Here is an 18,039-nt window from a genome sequence, read left to right as displayed (position 1 = left end):
AGACTATTTTGATAGTCCAAACGTTTTCGAACCATCGAATTCAGTGCCGTGTAACATCTATAAAACAACTCCTCCTGTTTTTTATTTTTGATAAAGTTGTAAAAATCGTACTGACTTATTCGATCAAATAAAAAATTTGCCCATCCAACCGCCAAATCGGGCCAAATTGTTATTAGTACCAAACTTTACATCAAAACATATGAGAATCGGTTTGACTAAAACCGGTGACCCATCCAGTTTTGAAAACGAACCGGATCAATTTTGTTTTTTTTTTTTAAAACCCCCTTTTCTGCCTCCTCCGTCTGTGTCGTCCCGGCCGCCTTGGCTCCGCCGTGCCTCGTCTGTCTCTGCCTCTGCTTCCTCCGTCGTCATCGTGTTGGCTCCTCTTCGAAGCTCTGATCTCTCTCGCCGGTTGCCTGCTCTGCAACAGCCCCAAGTTGGAAAACCGTCCCTGAATTTGTTTCTGACTTTCTGCTTTTGCAGTGTAGTGTAGGTGAGTCCATTTTTTAGTTATTCTTATTAATTTTTTATACTGATTTTTTGCTGTTTTAGTATATTAATGTATTTATATGTAAAACTGATTGATCTAATTTGTAATAGGTTTAGATGAGTTATATTTGTATGTAAGACTAATTGATTTATGTTCTTTTCCTTTCTTGAGGCTTGTATATTAAAGTTGGAGAAACTGAGATAGATAATAGAGCAGAAGACATACACTATAAAATTTATCTCCTAGCTTGATAATCAAATGATGAAGGGTCTTTCTTCTGGTGTTGTGTAGCACTCTTTAATTTCCTCAGTGGATTAATCACTTTGCAATAGTTTGATTTCGAGGTCAGTGGTAATAAATAAGAGTTTGTTTTAAAAAGAGAGAAAATGGGAAGGTTAACAATTAGAGGACTTGTACGGTGAAGTATTAACTTTGAAGGATCTTTGGCAAAGGAATTGGATCAATAGAAAGCTAGAATCTGGGAGGGCATGAGGGTGTTTCGGTTTACCTTAATCTGTAGCCTTTAGTCTTTCCCATGTGCTTATCTGTTAGTTTTAGTTTGTTGTTTGTTTTGAGGACTGTTTTCTGTTTGTATCTTATTGCTGTGCTTGTGACCGGGTGTGTTTCTGCCTGGATTTGTTGATTTTTTACTGCAACGCCCACCCCTTCTTTGGGCTTCTTTGTGAGTGGGTTGAAGTATGGGAAAAAAAGATTTCAACGTGGAATTTTGGTTTGAGTTGAAGGTTTTTTTGTTATATTTGTCTTTTTCTTCATTCAGGAAGGGTCTTCTATGTTCTGTTCTTTGGCCCTTTTGTTTTCCATTGCACGTTTAGATCAAAGATGCTAAAAAGTGCAAAAAAAAAAGGAGTCACTGTAGAAGATATATTGTGGCACATAAAAACATAATCACAAGTCACAGCCACACACTTAGGTTTTTCTAGAGGATTGTTCATGTTCACAAAAAGAATATTGGAATGCTGCTGTATTAGTTTATTTTCCAATGGAATATATTTCATTGAAAAACAAAAAATATAATTTTAGCTTTTGCATTGTAACGTTCATTTTCAGGGTGTTTTCTTTTTCTTGATTAATATCTGGACAATTGATTATTTAAGTGAGACCGGGTCAACCGGTTACCCAGTAACCCAGTAGTCCAACTGGTTTGATTACTAGTTCGATTCTGAAAACTATGGTTTATTTCCTTCAATTTTGTTTAGTTAGGGTTTAGGGTTTATGGATTGGAGTTTTGTGCATAAAACGTGGGATAAGTGGGCTTCCTCTAACGTTGGTCATTCTGGTGAGCAATGTCTTCCCTCTTAATTAACCTCTTAATAGCACTCTTTATGTTTGAGTTTTAAACTATTGTGTCGTTTAGGTCACCCTTTGAAAGCTGCTTTGTTGATTAATTATGACCCAACTGGACCCTCTCGCTTGTTATCTACCATGTAAGCACCACCATTATCCTCTGTTCTTCATATGATTTTTCCTTTTTTACATTATTTTGATCCATGTTTGGGTTCATTGGATGCTGGCAGTGCTGAACAGGAAGGAATCAAAGCCAATCCCATGGAATTGACTCACTTTCTAGACTTCATCAAGCGCAATCAACTCCAATCAGAAACCTTCATTATTGCCTCCAATGAGTGTAAGCTGCAATTTTTGTATTCCTTATGCTCTTAAGAATCAAGAATTTAGGGTTCTTGGATAGCTGAACTAGTGGAGCATATATGATGCTTGTTTAATTATGTGTGCAGTCTGTGAATAAGAGATTTAGCTTATGAAATTAACATTTAATTTAGAATGATCACAGGACACTGCTAGTGTGTATGTGCGAGCGAATACGGGTAGCTGATATTAGCTGCTAGTTCATATCCCTGTGATTATCGGATATATGGTGGATTGTAAACATTTGTACTGAACTTACAAACTACAAGGAACATATGTCTAGTACAAGTTCAAACTCCCAACTTCATCAGCTAACCCTAATTCTACAAGCAACTGGTAGCTTCACAGAATTCTTGATGAGTAATTGAGCTAGATTAAGGTTTCAGCTGCAGCTATTTAGCACAAAGTTTGAAATTTTTTGTTCTGGATTGTAGATGGGCAGGGTGATGCATGTTATAAGTTAATTTGCATTTGATGGTATAATAATGCATGTCATTGGACTCATGACTTTTTCAATGGTGCATTGAAATTTGGATGGCAGACTTGGTGACCTCAATTCACGAGAATTGGTTTAGTGGAAGGTGCATAAACACATCAAAGCCTGCTGGTGAAGGTGCAATTGTTATTCAAACGGCAGCATATATCTTAGTTGCTTTGTAAGCCATATTATTTCAGCTCCTTTATCATGGATTTTTACGATGCACTCTCTAACAGTTTATGTCTACATATACAGGTATGAAGGGTCCATTGGTCCGGCATCTCGTGCTATGGCGGCTGCTGATCAGTTAACTTGGCAATTAGGACGGAAAAATCTTTAGATGTGAAGTTGCACATCCACATTTGTTTGTATCTGTTAGGAAGAGAGCAAATTATCAGAATATTTATGCCCCTTTCTTGGGCTTGCTCAAATGAGAAAATGTTAATCACACATTAAGTACTGATTTTATTGTACCATAGAAAACCTACCAATTTTGTGTAAGATAATATAAGTAAGATTTTTTGGCTGATAAGCTAATCTAAGCTTGTTTCAGCAGTGTCATGCAGAACTTACGATATATTATTAGGGACCCAATTGAATTCTCAGGTTACCATCTGTTGAACTTGAAGCATAGACAATAACTTGATGAAATTTCTATGGTGCTGAGTGCTGACCTCCTTGTCCAAACGTGTCATCTACAGAACACGATGCGTGGAGAGTGACCGAGCGTACTTGTTTGTAGTGTAATTCCGTATCTCATTCACCTTTATTAAGGATAATGGCTAATGAAGTTTGTTAAGGTAGGTGGGTCACTGGGCCATTTTCTTTACGGGCTTATTGGGTTTTAATGTTTGTAATGCAAAATGGATATGATGTGAATTGAGGCCCAGAAAAGTGAGCAACTGTAGGTGTCAAAGGAATCATCAGAATAGTAATGACCCAATAGGTGAGAAAAAAAGAAAAATAAGGAACCATTTTAAGATGGATTTGTATGCAAAAAATACTAATTTGTTCTTTAATGATATTTTTTAAACATACATATTAAAAATTTTATTAAAAGTAATAGATAAATCAACTTGCTTAACGAAAATAAGAGTTTTTAAGAAAAATAACAATTTATTCGAAACTAATTTGGTGTTTGTTATTTTTTTTAATCCAAATTACTATAAATAACATGATTTATCTATTACTGCACCAATATTTATTTTTCTTCCATGGATTTTTTTTATTTAATGTGACAAAGCCACATTGTAGCTCCACAGTGAGAGAGAGAAGTACTCTCAATCACAATACTATCCTAAGTCTTAGCGTATCCACAACCTATTACAACTGACATATTATTTCCAAGACTCGTCAGCTAGAACATCAGCAGGCTCTCCTGTGCCTAACAAGCCTTCACCATAAACCCCGAAAATAGGCTGTCATTGCGGACAAACTACGTTCATTGTGAATTAACAACATAGCACTAAACCAAATTATAAGAGGATAAATACAAGGCAATGACTTGCACATTGAGAAATTATTGGTTTAGTGTTATGTTGTTAGTCCACAATGAACGATTAAAAAAATAACACCAAATTAGTTTCGAATAAATTGTTATTTTTCTATTAATCCTACCTGTCTAATATGCACACAAGAATAAGAATCGATTCAACATTGCTTACTTACTTGTCCACTCTCAGCTTCAACATGGAATTAAGTGAATTTACCCGTGCCACTAACTGAAGAACCTCCATGAAAATGGTGGGAGGAACTGTTGAAGGAGCTCAGATGCAGAGTAGATGCGAAAAGGAACCTCACCTATGTGGCCGTAGTCCTCTGGCAGATTTGGAAAGCGCGCAACTTGAAGATCTTCGAAGACAAAGCAATCACCTCGCAGCAGATCTTAAAAGCAGCTTCAGTGGCCATGGAAGAAATGTTGAGAGCACTATTAACATAAACCCCACCCCTCTGTTTCTTATCTGTTTATTCCAGGCTCAAGAATTTCATTATGGAGTTAGTGTGGGTGTTTTAATTAGAAATGGGTGTAGTGAGTGTATTTACAGCTTTGGGGACGTGTCATATTCAAGGTCTAACACACAGGGGGCATGTTACATGCAGCACGTGGGGGGCGTGACATGTGGTGAAGCCTGGTTAGTTGAAGCTACAACACGTAGGGGCATGCTGAGTCAGCACGCATGGGGCGTGTTGACACGTGGCTCACTCTGATTGGCCGACGAAGCAACACGTGGAAGGCATGTTGAGTGCTCCCCTCTATATAAGGCAAAGCTCGGTACCATTTTCATTGCGAAGAACAGTGTGATGTAGAGTGTTCTTTGAGTGTGTTTGTAGTGTAATGGAAGGTAATGTAAATTTGGTAGTATATCGCAACGGTGAGATTATACGGAATACTCATGAGGGAGTGAGATTTGTGTGTCAGAATTCGTTTTCATTTGTGGTTCCATGCACCATGATGTTAATGGAGCTTTAAAACGGTCTCTGTCAAAGCATAGAGAACGGTATGTTTAGGAGAGTGAGCATAATTCTATACTGGAATCCAGTTTTAGTTTTTGGTGGTCTAATACAGTTTGATATCATGCCGATCATTGACAAAGCGAGTATGTAGAATATGTTCCAAATTCACCGTCATACTCAGATGCGACAACCACAGATTGAGGTGTATGTTGAGTTTGAAAACGTAGAGGCAGATGAGATTCAAAATGATTTAGATATAGAGGATGATAGAGCTGCAGTGTACAAAGGAATGAATAGTGACAGCGAAGAGGACTTTGAAGCTACTTATGAAGCCGGCGACGAAGACGAGGATGGTGATGTGGGAATTGAGGCTGCAACGGAGAATGTAGTGGTTTATCCCTTGGGCAGTCAACCGATGAATATTCCACCTTTTCTGCGTAACTTGGATCTTGATGCCAAGCATGCACTGGAATTTTCAGAATATGAAAACATAGGTACGTGATGACTGAATAATACGTTTTTTGTAATTTATATTTTTGATTGATTAATGAATGATGATTTCTGCTTTCTGTAGGCATTGCTGATCCTGAGGACGGAGAGTTCAGGATTGGAATGGAATACAGTTCTAAAAATTCGGTCGTCGCAACAATTAGAAGTTACACTATCTCAAGAGGAGTTGACTATAATGTGTATGAGTCTGAGCCACAGACGTTCTATGCAAAATGCAAGACGTATGGGCGTGGGTGCGACTGGCTTATCCGAGCCAGCTTAATACGGAAAAAAGGTTGTTGGGAGATACGCAGATACAACAGTAGGTATACGTGCACAATGGGAATGATTTTACAGAATCATTCCAAGTTGGACTCAGATACAGTTGCTGAGGCTATAAGGCCATTGGTCGAGACTGACCCGTCCATCAAGGTGAAATCTATAATAGCGAAAGTCCAGTCAAGGTTCAACTATACCATCAGTTACCGAAAGATTTGGTTGGCAAAGCAGAAGTCCATAGCCAAAGTTTTTGATGGTTGAGAGGATTCTTACCAAGTTTTGCCATGGTGGCTCTTGGTCATGATTCAGAAGATGCCTGGTTCAGTTGTCCAAATAGAAACACGACCACTGTACAACGGGAATGAGGAGGCGTACGGTGTAAAAAATACTTCATTGCGTATTTTGGAGTTTCAATCCATGCATTCGAGCATTCAGGCATTGCAAGCCTCTAGTTCAGGTTGACGGCACACACCTATACAGAAAATACAAAAGTACACTTCTGGTTGCTGTTGCACAAGATGGGAACCAAAACATTATGGCTATCGCTTTTGTCTTGGTGGAAGGAGAGACAGCTGATGCGTGGAACTTCTTTTTCAGGAATCTGCGAATGCATGTTGTTAGAAGAGACAATGTTGGTATGATCTCAGACCGACATGAGTCAATCCGGGCAGCAGTAAATTATTTCAGAGGTGACTGGAACCTCCAAGAGCATGGTGGATGTTTTATATAAGGTACATCGGCAGCAACTTCTTAAGGGCATTCAGAGTCCCTCGCTTGCAAAAACTTGTTGTCAACATAAGGTATTCTTCAATGGTGGAGGAGTACAACATCAACTATAAGAGGTTGGAAGCAGGACCCTGCATACCACAGGAATCTGTCATAAGATCAGGCCAACCAGCATTGGCCCAATGCTGTAGTTGCTGGTCTCCGTGACCGTCGACGGGAATCTGCGATGGGACCAACAGAAAGTCAAACCACTCATGACCGGATGGAATGGTAAGTATGGGCTGACTATGCTGGCCGGACTGACCCTGGTGGTTGTGCTGAGAGTGGTGGCTGTGCTGATTGTGCCCACTGTGCTGACTGTGCCCACTATGCTGACTGCGATGTCTGTGATGACTGCCCTCGCCGTGGTCGCCGGACTGGACGTGGTGGCTGGATCCACTATGGTGAGTGTGATGGCTACCATGACTGGTGATCCAGTAGCTACGGTATGTAATAAGGAAACGGATCAAACACTGCATGCTGAGGTGGACCTTGAGGTGCAGGTGGCTGTGGTGCTGGTAGCTGATATGGATACTAAAGAACGTGCTCTGACAATCTCAGCATATGTCCGTACAAGCCCACATACCAATCCTAGTACTCCATTGTCGGTATAAAGTCCCAGTTCGGAAGGGGGTGCAGTTTCCCGCAGCCGAGTGTTTTGCTTGTTGCCCCATTTTGCTATCCATACCCCATGTAAAACTGTCATGTCATGAAGTTGCACTCCGCGAAGAGTGATGCAATGATGGTCCAGTGGAATGTCTCTTGCTACTCGCGGGGGAGGTTGTGCATACCCAAACTGACGCATCACTCGGTCCGCAGGGTGCCATTCGACACACTCGAATGATAACAACAGAGCAACGATGTCACATACCTCAAGATGTCCATGTAACTCGTCGGATATGATCAATCTGTCGAACGGCCGCCACTCAAATTGCCACATATTATTGGTATATTTGAACCCTAATATTAATGTTTGGAAATAGGAATCACATGAACCCTAAATATTTACCTCCTCTATGTAGTCTATATCCTGCCTAAATCTCGCTGCGGTCTTCAATAACCACGCTGTGGTCCGTTCCGAGTAACTCCACCTGAAACATGATTCAGTGAAAAAATTTTAAAAATTCACCGTAAATCAAACATGCATTGTGAATATAACACAGGACTAAAATAGGAATTATTACCTCATAGCAACTGGTATCTCAGCCGGTGGAAGGGTCTGTCTCAGTATGGGTGCAATACAGGGCATTCGCTCCCATGCCCAAACAAACAACAGATTAAGAGGGTCATCCATCTCCTTTGTATCATATCGTGATGCACGGCATAGTGCTCTATAAAGATGTGCGAGACATGCTGACTCCCAACTATAAGTATGGATCCGCTCGAAATCGCGAAGCAATGGTAGATACTTCGCGTGGGCATATGCGGTCGACTTATCTGTGAATAGGGTCGAACCCAACAAATAGAAAATTGAGTATCTGACTTTTCTCCTAATGGACTCAGTGTCCAATGGCTCTGCGTCTCTGATACGTCGAACCGAACCCAGCTTTATATAGGATTTCGAAGAACTACTAACTTCTGGTTTACGACCGAATATCGCGATACTCTGGCTCTGTAGGAAGTCGCTACTATTATTTATCCATCCACTCATAGGCTCTCCATCAATGGGTAGGCCAAATATATGAGCGACATCTTCCAGTGTGACAGTAACCTCACCCACCGGCAATACAAAGGTGTGAGTTTTTGGCCTCCACCTTTCCACCAGAGCAGCTAATAAAGAGTAAAATCCTCTTATCACCCCAATCCTAGAAACGTGATAGAATCCCATTAAGCGTAAGTAGTTTTCGACCACCGGGTTCCACGTCTGTAACGGATCCAGTTTACAAACCATTAAATTCCTGTTAGGCTGGTTCCACAAAAATATATTTATTAGTTTAAATAAATAATAATTCTTACAAATAATAAATCGACATCAATATATTGTTATAAATATTCACATATTTATTATAATATTTATTTATCAAAATATTTATTTATTTATTAATATTCAAATTGTTTATTAAACACATAGAAAAATAATTCCATTCTAAGAAAAATAATAAAAAAATTATATATTCACATTTATATAAAATAAAATATAATTATATTTTATTTTATATAAATGTGAATATATAATTTTTTTATTATTTTTCTTAGAATGGAATTATTTTTCTATGTGTTTAATAAACAATTTGAATATTAATAAATAAATAAATATAAATGATTTTTTTCCCAAAATTAAATAAAATATTTAATAATATTTATTTATCAAAATATTTATTTATTTATTAATATTCAAATTGTTTATTAAACACATAGAAAAATAATTCCATTCTAAGAAAAATAATAAAAAAATTATATATTCACATTTATATAAAATAAAATATAATTATATTTTAGAAATAAAAATTTTATTCCAAAATATTCATAAAATACAAAAACTAATAATTCTACTATATTTTTATATGTTAAATAACAAAAATTAAAAAAATTTAAATACATAAAAAATATAATTTATCAACTTACATAAACTGGATGATCCAAATAATTTATAATATGTTCTTCGAGTGTCGTATAATTACGTACTATTTTTTTAAATAAATACAAACTACTATTTTTTTCTATTTTTTTTAGCACCACTAAACTAAACACTATCCTTCTTTCTTTCCTCGCAACCCTTCTTCTCTCTAAACATTCACTAACAACAACCCTTCTTCTCTCTAAACATACACTAACATAAGATAGCCTAGTTCTAATGCATGAAATGGGGTGAAGGTCTCTTTTTTATCAAGGTTTTGAGAACCAGACCGGTTATTGAACCATGCTTTCAATCTTGCCAGAATCAAGCAATAATTCAGCAATCATCAACTACAATTTCAGATCTAAAATCAGTAACAGAAATTATCAGGGTTCTGAGAACCGGACCGGTCATCGAACTGTTTTAGTCATTGGTTCATTGGTTTATTGGTTTAACCGGTTCAACCGTGGTTCAACCGAAAAAATTGTTTTAAAATAAAATAATAAATAAATTATAAATAAACATCCTAAAATATAATTATAGTCTAATATAAATCTTTAAATATCTTTCAAATTTAAAACATTACATGAAATTTCATCAACTAAAACCATATGATCTTTATCAAAATACAAACTCAAAAGTTAAATGATAAAAAAAATATCTAAATATTAAAATTGAACATTATGCTTCTAATCCTAAATTATTTTACCCATTTATATAATAATTTAATCCTAATATTGAAGTATTTGAGAACAAAACCGGCATTTGAGATCTGAAGGAAGGCCAATCATACTTGACATGCCACCTGAGAGAACAAAACCATCATTTGAGAATGACAAGAAAAGTTGTTCATAAAACTAAAAGGTAACAAAAAAAAGATTGAACATATTTGGTCTATCCGAAAAATTGAGCACACAATCAAATCAATCACAGATGTTCATGTCATTTATAGCTTGTTGCAAAAAAAAAAAATGATGCCAAAGAAACTGAAATTTTTTTTCTAACATTAAGATCCGTTGACAGGCACAAATCATCAAAATAAGCTAGTTATTGAATCTTGAAGGCATGTTATGCATTCAACTCCTTCATTTTCATTAAACAAAGAATTGAGTCAGAGAACAATCTTCTAACTTAGTTATGAGCTTACCTGAATTTGCCCAAGGAATCTCCAAAAGAATCTTATAATATGCATTGTCAAAAGAAGTTGGACTTCCAAAACCTTTACTTCCAAGAGTGTGGGTTCCAGACAAAGCTACAAGTACTTGTGTTCTGTTGAAGAGAATCCCAAAAGGATAACAAGTTAACAACACATAAGTAAAATGAGTTCTAGTTAAAAGAACAAATAATATGCAGAGAATTTTAGCCAATAATGAATAGATTTCGTCTAAGCAAACAATCAAATAGCTTTTAGGTTAGGTAATTACAATATTTTGTTATTTTGCCTCGATACATTTTGAAAACAGCCGCAGCACAACGAGAAATCAAAAAATCATCAAGCCATCAGTAAATTTGAAAAAAAAATTTATAGCCATCACCAACTAGCAAATACAAGACAGATCCATCAGCAACAGGCAATTACAAAACATTACAAGAAAAATGGAACAAAAATTGAACAACTTTTAGAACTTCAATGAAATTAACAGATATGAAATTAACAAGACCATATCAGCAATTCTGCCTACAGCAATTCTGCCTACACCATTCAACAATATTGCAAAACAGAGTAAGTTTCCAGCATTAACAAAACACCAAAACACTAAATCGGAGTAACAGTTACATAACAGAGCAAGTTTCCAACATATTAGGTGTTCTGGACTAAAACAGAGTAACAATTACAAAGCAGCAAAAGTGCAAAACACTAAAACAGCAATATTAGGAGTTCTGGAATCAGAACCATACAGTCTAAGAAGACCGAAGCACGAAGAACGCAGACCCAAGACCCAAGATGAATTGAAGAATTATGGAACAAAAATTGAAGAAGAAGTTCAGAGAAGATGAAGACGAGGAGTCACTCACCTGGGTTCGAGCTTCCAGCGAAGACGAAGAGGATCTGCCGAGTGACTGGGTTCCGGACACGGGGAAGAGGTTGAAGCGGCCGTGCTGAGGACTTGGCGACGGCAGCGGCGCTGACGACCTGTGAACCGCGGCGACGATGGAGGGCTACTGGGCTAGGGTACTGGGTACGTTATTCCTTTGCTACAGAGGGCTAGGGTTCACGATGGAGTGAGAATGTGAGATCTGAGATGAATGAATGGGGGAAGAGGGGGGTGGTTCTGGCTTCTGGGTCACAAGCGGGTCGAGTACGCGGGTTTCATTTTTTTAACCAATTAAAAAACGGCGTCGTTTTAGAGGAACCGTCGGTTCTCAGCCGGTTCAACAGTTTTTCAACGGTTTTATCTCCATCGGTTATTGGAGGAGGACTGGACTGCTTGCATGGCCGGTTCGCAGTAAAATCGGTTTGACCGGCCAGTCCGGTCCGATTTTCAGAACCTTGTTTTTTATAGAGCCCAATACTAACGTTCGCTGCTTACCGGGGTGGAGGAGCTGTCCCCTGCATGGAGACAGCCTCCAACACGCCCACTTCGTGTTGCTGCAGCACATTAGGAAGGCACGGAACCTCTGCAAAACCTGCTTGATTCGCAGGCAACACGCCCACTGCGTGTTGCTGGAGAACTGACACGCCTCTGACGGACCGGTATCACGCCTCCTATATGTTAACTGTGACATCCACAAACCAGCAAAACACCTCCTTCCTAAATATTCAGCCAAAATATCAATACACGATCCATATAAAAAAATTATTTCTGTTTATTTTAATTCTCTATTCAGGTTATTTTCTTACACTTATTGAAAAATTCCACTACTACCCGTGTATATTGATGTAAGGACAAATAGGTCCCTGACCTTTTTTTGCGGATATTTTCGTCTCCGAAAAATAGAAAATACATTCATGTCCCTGAACTCTGTAAAATGTGGACAAATATATCCCTCCGTTGAATTCACTGCGTTTGACCTGACGGAAAACTATGACGTGGCAAAGGAGGAGCTGACCTATCCGTTACAGGATGACACATGGCTCTGAGCTTTTGGAAATTGGACATATTAGTCCCCAGGCAAGAAAACGACGCCGTTTCACTACCTTGCTAGAATAATCCACTCTCCTTGCTAGCTCAGCTTCTCTCCTCAAACACTCACCGCCTTTCAACCCTCTTCGGAGCCCTCCACAGCCGCCGCGGGTCTCTAAAGTCTCCACTCGTCTCCGGTGCCTGAACCGGGTCGGTCAATACTTCTTGGATCTCCGAATCGGATCACCGCCGCAGAGCCTCCTCCTGGTGGCAGACACCAGCAGCGACCTAGTATGGTTTTCTTGAAACAAAGATTATTTAATGATTTGCTCTATGTAACTATGGTGATGCATTATTTTTACCTGTTGGAATGTTCTAAGGGATGCCAAAATGGAGTCCCCAATCCAAACAATGTACTTCCTCTCTGGTGGTGCTACAACCTTAATTTTTATGCTACTCGGTGCCAATGCTGTAATCTCCTTGCTCATCCTGTCAGCAATGCCTGGGAACATAATGGAACCACCACTCAAGACAATGTTACCATATAGATCCTTCCTAATATCAACATCACACTTCATGATCGAATTATATGTGGTTTCATGGATTCCAGGAGATTCCATCCCAATCATGGATGGCTGGAAGAGAACTTCAAGGCATCGAAATCTTTCAGCTCCTATTGTGATAACCTGTCCATCTGGTAGCTCATAACTCTTTTCAACAGCTGAGCTAGTCTTCGCAGTGTCTAGCTCTTGCTCATAATCAAGAGCAATATAAGCTAGCTTCTCCTTCATGTCTCTCACAATTTCACGCTCAGCTGATGTCGTGAAAGAGTATCCACGCTCAGTCAAGATCTTCATCAAGGCATCGGTGAGATCACGCCCTGCAAGATCCAAACGCAAGATTGCATGCGGAAGAGCATAACCTTCATAGATAGGAATTGTGTGACTGACACCATCTCCAAAGTCCAAGACAATCCCTGCATAAAACAGAGCAAAACAACATCAAACCAGAACCTACAACCACACCAAGATCCACTCCCCATGTCTGTACTCCTACTCCTACGTGGACGGTTCCACCACAAGCGGCTTTACTCAATCTCAAAAAGTTGATTAGCAGCAATCTCTCCTGACTCTGAATCACCGTATGCTTTACATGCCTCCACCATATCCCCAACCTTCACATAGCCAATCACCATAGCCGTCCATGAAACTACATTCTTCTTAGACATTCCATCAAACACCTTACGAGCATCACCAATCTTTCCACATTTCCCATGCATATCGACCAAACAGGTTCCAACAAACATATCACCTTCAACCCCACACCTCAACGCCGAGCCATGGAGCAATTTTCCTTCGCAGGATCTGCACATTCTTGAACAGGCCTTAATCAAAGAAGAGTAAGTGTACCTATCGGGAAGAGACCCATGTGCCTTCATGCGAATAAAAGTACAGAGGGCGTCGAGAAAGTAACTTCCTTTGGTGTGGGCTCCGATGAGTGAGTTCCAGAGAAAGGGGAAGGGCCAAGGACGCGGTCGAAGACGACGGTGTAATATGAAGCAGAGCGGCAAAGGAGGCGGAAAAGAAAATGAAGCGGGAGATGATGAAGTCATCTTGCTCTAGATCTCATTGGATGATGGAGGCGTGGACTTGGTAGAGGTGATGAATGGTCTTGCAGGCCATAAGAAGGGTGGTAATGGCGGCAGTTGAATGCGGCGGAGAAGAAGGGTGTTGAAATATTGAATTCATTGGAAGAACGGCGTCGTTTTGGTGGACTGGGGACTAATACATCCTCTGTTTAGAAGCTCCAGTCCACGTGTCATCCCATAACGGCCAGTTTAGCGTCGCGGGAGCCACATCAGCGTTTTCCGTCGAGTTTAATGAGGTGACTTCAACGGAGGGGTATATTTGTCCACGTTTTACAGAGTTCAGGAACATGAATGTATTTTCTATTTTTCGGGAACGAAAATATCCGCAAAAAAAGATCAAGGACCTATTTATCCTTTACTCTTGATGTTTTAAGTAAATCTCATTTTTGTACTCTATTCTTTTAATTGAATAGAATTTAACTTTAAAAAAACATAAAAAAAAATAAAAAAATAATTTAAAAAATAAATTAAAATAATTAATTTACTAATCCATTTAAATAAATATTAAAAATTTAAATTTTATCTTCTACATCCCAACAAATTTATTAATCAATATATCATATTATCATTTAAAAGAAAATCAACAAAGGCGGTGCAGCTTATTCCCGTGGAACCGATCACAGAGGATCAGAAAATTCGCAAGCACGCAGGCCGCAGCCAGAGAAGACCACCAGAAGGAAGGAAGAAAGAAAGAAAGGTCATAGATGAGAAGAACATAACCTACATATTCCTCAAATCAAACACCTTTCACTTCAAGTTTCAACATTTTTTCCCTTTTTTCTTTCCCCCTATACTTATTTCACTGTCATCAAGTTCGAAGCACTAGTAGGATCGGGGATTTGAGGTATGATGAAAACACATAGGGCATCATCATGGTCGTGTTTAATAGTGATTTTGATGGTTTTCGTTCAATTGGGAGCTTCAGTGAGGACCGATGAGGCATATGTCACTCTTCTCTACGGTGATGAGTTCTTGTTGGGCGTTCGAGTTCTCGGTAAATCCATACGTAACACTGGATCCACCAAGGACATGGTCGTTCTTGTCTCCGATGGAGTCTCCGATTATGCCAAAAACCTTCTTAGGGTAAGTGAATCATTTCACATCGTAATTGCTTAATTTTTGGTCATCAATCCCAAAATGTTATTTTGATTATTATTTTTTTTTTCTCTGCAGGCTGATGGATGGATAGTTGAGATGATTAGTTTACTGGCTAATCCTAATCGAGTGCGTCCAAAGAGATTTTGGGGCGTCTACACAAAGCTCAAAATATTTAACATGACTAACTACAAGAAAGGTAACATTTTCTTGGGGGCTTTGTGTTATTGTTTAGTGTTATCTGGTTACAACAATAAGGAGGAAACTTGTAAAGTTTCTATTTAGGGTTAATTTCCATTTAGTATTTTACTATTAAGTTTAATTATCTTGAAACATTTCCTTTTTTAATAATATGTTGTTAGCTTCTTTTGAGTTAAGTCAAATTGGAGCTGGCAATTTATATTAAAGGATTTGTGCTTCCTCTCTTATTGTGGGATACGGAGCATGGCTTATTTGTTGTTTTTGTATTGAATTTGAATGTGCAGTTGTTTATCTTGATGCGGACACTATTGTGGTAAAAAATATTGATGATCTATTCAAATGTCAAAAATTCTGTGCTAATCTGAAGCATTCTGAGAGGTTGAATTCGGGAGTCATGGTGGTGGAGCCATCTGAAACCCTTTTTAATGACATGATGAGCAAAGTGAAGACTCTTGCGTCATATACAGGAGGTAAAACAATTTTTAGACACCAATTTGAAATTCTATGATTACTTGTTCCTTGAATATCGCTGTTGGAAACACCTATATGAGAAGTCGGTTCAAATTCGATAGCATGATAACGGTTATCTTCTTCTGTCTTTCTCCCTTTACAGGAGATCAAGGATTTCTCAATTCATATTACTCTGATTTTCCAAATGCACATGTTTTTGAGCCAAATTTGAGCCCAGAGGCATTGAAGTCCAGACCCATTCCTCAAATGGAGCGACTTTCAACGCTGTATAATGCTGATGTTGGTCTTTACATGCTTGCTAACAAGGTACTAGAATATAGGTAATGAGAGGATGTTACATTCCTTTCAAGTAATAGAGTCAGTAAGGCACATGCAATATATGCCCCTTTTTCTTCTCCCCCCTCTTAACTTAATGATATTTGATATCCTTATTCATACCAGCTTCATTTATCTGCCTAATGCCGTAATCTATATTTCGTCTAGAAGAGTCCTATACTTCAATACACCTGACGTTTAATTACTTTTATTTCATCAACGATATGCGGCCTGTTGTCCCCAGATGTTTTGTAATAATTCAAATAATATATACCATTCAGGTGATCTACATTAATAATGACATATTGACAAGAGGTTATTTAGTGCTGCTTTTGAATTTTTAGTTCAATAATTTAATCAATATGATATTTTTTCAGTGGATGGTTGATGAGAATGAACTCCGTGTGATTCACTACACACTTGGCCCTCTTAAGCCCTGGGACTGGTGGACATCATGGCTTCTGAAACCTGTTGATGTCTGGCAGGTATTTCTGCAACTTACTATCCTCTTTTGCGCTTTTAATGATATTTGAAAAATTGTTGTCTTCCCCATTTTTCTCTGTACCATGCTGCTTAGTTTGAAGTTTGTGATAAAAGTATGCTGACTTTTTCTTTTATGGTTATGCAGGATATAAGAGTACAACTTGCAGAATCCCTTCCTGGCACGGGAGGGGGCCAAAATCCTAAAGAGAGTTTTCTTGTGAAGTTTCTCTTTCTGCTACCACTCTGTGCTCTTCTCATCTGCTTCTACCATTCATTTCTAAAGGTCAGCAATCATGGACTAATATTTTTCTTTATATCTCAAGCATTGAGCAAATGGACTTTAAAGTAAGTATCGGAATATTGTATCTCCTGCAGAATCAAGGGTCTTCATTTTGTAGAAGCTCGCTATGTGATCATTTCAGACGCCATTATTACAAGATTAGATCAACTGGACCACTTACATATACTAGTATTTCGACATCAACAATCAGTTCGTCCCATCAGGTCAGCCTTTTACGTCCTCTGTTTTCTGAATGGGAATTTGGATCTTTCTCATCCGAGGCTCTCACATGCCAAATACTGCACAAGTCATCGTGATTTGTGCCTTGTGTCTATGTCTTAATGTCTATAACTTGTTATTCAAAATGCTTAGACTTATTATTTATGTATATTTGACAATTGACTCAATAAATTCCTTTTCTGTGGTGTTGAACAGCTCTTAAATGGTTCTCAGTTCAAGGTTCCTGTCTATTTGGGAGGCATTTCCATCTGTGTCTGTTTTATGGCTGCAGTGGTGTCTCTAGGAATAGCTCTTGCGATTATTCCTCGGCAAGTGATGCCATGGACTGGTTTACTTTTGATGTATGAATGGACATTCACAATTTTCTTTATATTATTTGGAGGTTATCTCCATTTGATTTATCAGTGGGGAAAGATTGTGGCATCAAAAGCAGTGTCGTCCTTGTCGCAACCTGGGTCTTCTGATTACGATTCAGGAAAACGTATGACCTCATGACCAAAGCTTATTTATTGTATTATCTTTCTTTGAGTTTTGATCTCAATATTTGTATTCCATATAAAAATTTTTTTGACATCTTTTTATCTTTTTGGGGTATTTACAGGTCATCAACGACAAGCCTCATCTTGTGATGCTACTACGTGGTTCTATGGTTTAGGGATGGCCTTTCTGGCAATTGCAGCTCCATCTTTGCCTTTCGTTTTTGGAATAACTGCCCTGTTTGTTAGGTAACTTGGAACTAAACTTATTTAGAAGGAGAGCTCTAATAGAAGCATGCATAGTGTAAGCCATCATGATAGATCTAGTTAAGACACTTGAAATTTTTTTCAATGTCAATTTCGTCTTGGTGATTCTGATTACTCTTATCAGATTCAGCTTGAGTTGTGGTTTGTCAACCAATATTATCTCTTTTCAGAGATGTCATAGTATCCCTTCTCCGTTAGTAGCAAACAAGCCCTTAGTAGTTGCCTTCTCCTGTAATTTGTAGTTTGTTGGTTCATTGCATAGCAGTAGCAGCTACTTTTAAGTTCTAAGTAGTTTTTAAGTTGAAAATGAGCATTGCCCTC

General features: G+C 38.4%; 4 protein-coding genes across 7 annotated transcripts in view; 2 read left to right on the top strand and 2 right to left on the bottom strand.

The window, feature by feature from the left end:
* Positions 281 to 3,261, top strand: LOC107645792. 4 transcript variants are annotated; one of them, XM_021104104.1, is made up of 7 exons: positions 281 to 493; positions 662 to 834; positions 1,708 to 1,787; positions 1,866 to 1,935; positions 2,026 to 2,135; positions 2,697 to 2,811; positions 2,889 to 3,201. In XM_021104104.1, exons 3-7 carry the CDS (start codon positions 1,724 to 1,726, stop codon positions 2,971 to 2,973), a joined length of 444 nt encoding a protein of 147 aa, XP_020959763.1. In that variant the 5' UTR covers positions 281 to 493; positions 662 to 834; positions 1,708 to 1,723; the 3' UTR covers positions 2,974 to 3,201. The 4 variants fall into 4 exon arrangements, with proteins under 4 accessions (XP_020959763.1, XP_016205395.1, XP_020959764.1 ...); XM_016349909.2 differs by lacking the exon at positions 662 to 834 and having other exon boundaries at positions 2,697 to 2,768; positions 2,889 to 3,261; XM_021104105.1 differs by lacking the exon at positions 662 to 834 and having other exon boundaries at positions 1,712 to 1,787.
* Positions 7,087 to 8,448, bottom strand: LOC107646444 (serine/threonine-protein phosphatase 7 long form homolog). Its single transcript, XM_016350627.1, has 3 exons — positions 7,805 to 8,448; positions 7,630 to 7,711; positions 7,087 to 7,545 (listed from the first exon to the last, which is right to left on the bottom strand). The coding sequence occupies exons 1-3, from the start codon at positions 8,446 to 8,448 to the stop codon at positions 7,087 to 7,089; spliced, it is 1,185 nt and encodes a 394-aa protein (XP_016206113.1).
* LOC110263704 (actin-2-like) lies at positions 12,557 to 13,680 on the bottom strand. The gene is made up of 2 exons (XM_021105447.1): positions 13,383 to 13,680; positions 12,557 to 13,218 (listed from the first exon to the last, which is right to left on the bottom strand). Exons 1-2 carry the CDS (start codon positions 13,678 to 13,680, stop codon positions 12,557 to 12,559), a joined length of 960 nt encoding a protein of 319 aa, XP_020961106.1.
* Positions 14,474 to 18,039, top strand: part of LOC107645793 (inositol phosphorylceramide glucuronosyltransferase 1) — a 4,299-nt gene continuing 733 nt past the window's right edge. Inside the window, exons 1-9 of the mRNA XM_016349910.2 lie at positions 14,474 to 14,973; positions 15,064 to 15,184; positions 15,471 to 15,656; positions 15,800 to 15,963; positions 16,350 to 16,457; positions 16,601 to 16,738; positions 16,831 to 16,959; positions 17,171 to 17,456; positions 17,577 to 17,700. Of these exons, the coding sequence (XP_016205396.1) occupies positions 14,737 to 14,973; positions 15,064 to 15,184; positions 15,471 to 15,656; positions 15,800 to 15,963; positions 16,350 to 16,457; positions 16,601 to 16,738; positions 16,831 to 16,959; positions 17,171 to 17,456; positions 17,577 to 17,700 (1,493 nt within the window). The 5' untranslated portion in view covers positions 14,474 to 14,736. The remainder of the gene's footprint in view (positions 14,974 to 15,063; positions 15,185 to 15,470; positions 15,657 to 15,799; positions 15,964 to 16,349; positions 16,458 to 16,600; positions 16,739 to 16,830; positions 16,960 to 17,170; positions 17,457 to 17,576; positions 17,701 to 18,039) is intronic.

This window comes from Arachis ipaensis, chromosome B06 (genome assembly GCF_000816755.2).
Source record: "Arachis ipaensis cultivar K30076 chromosome B06, Araip1.1, whole genome shotgun sequence".
Lineage (NCBI taxonomy): Eukaryota > Viridiplantae > Streptophyta > Magnoliopsida > Fabales > Fabaceae > Arachis > Arachis ipaensis.
This window is presented reverse-complemented; position numbering and strand designations above follow the sequence as displayed.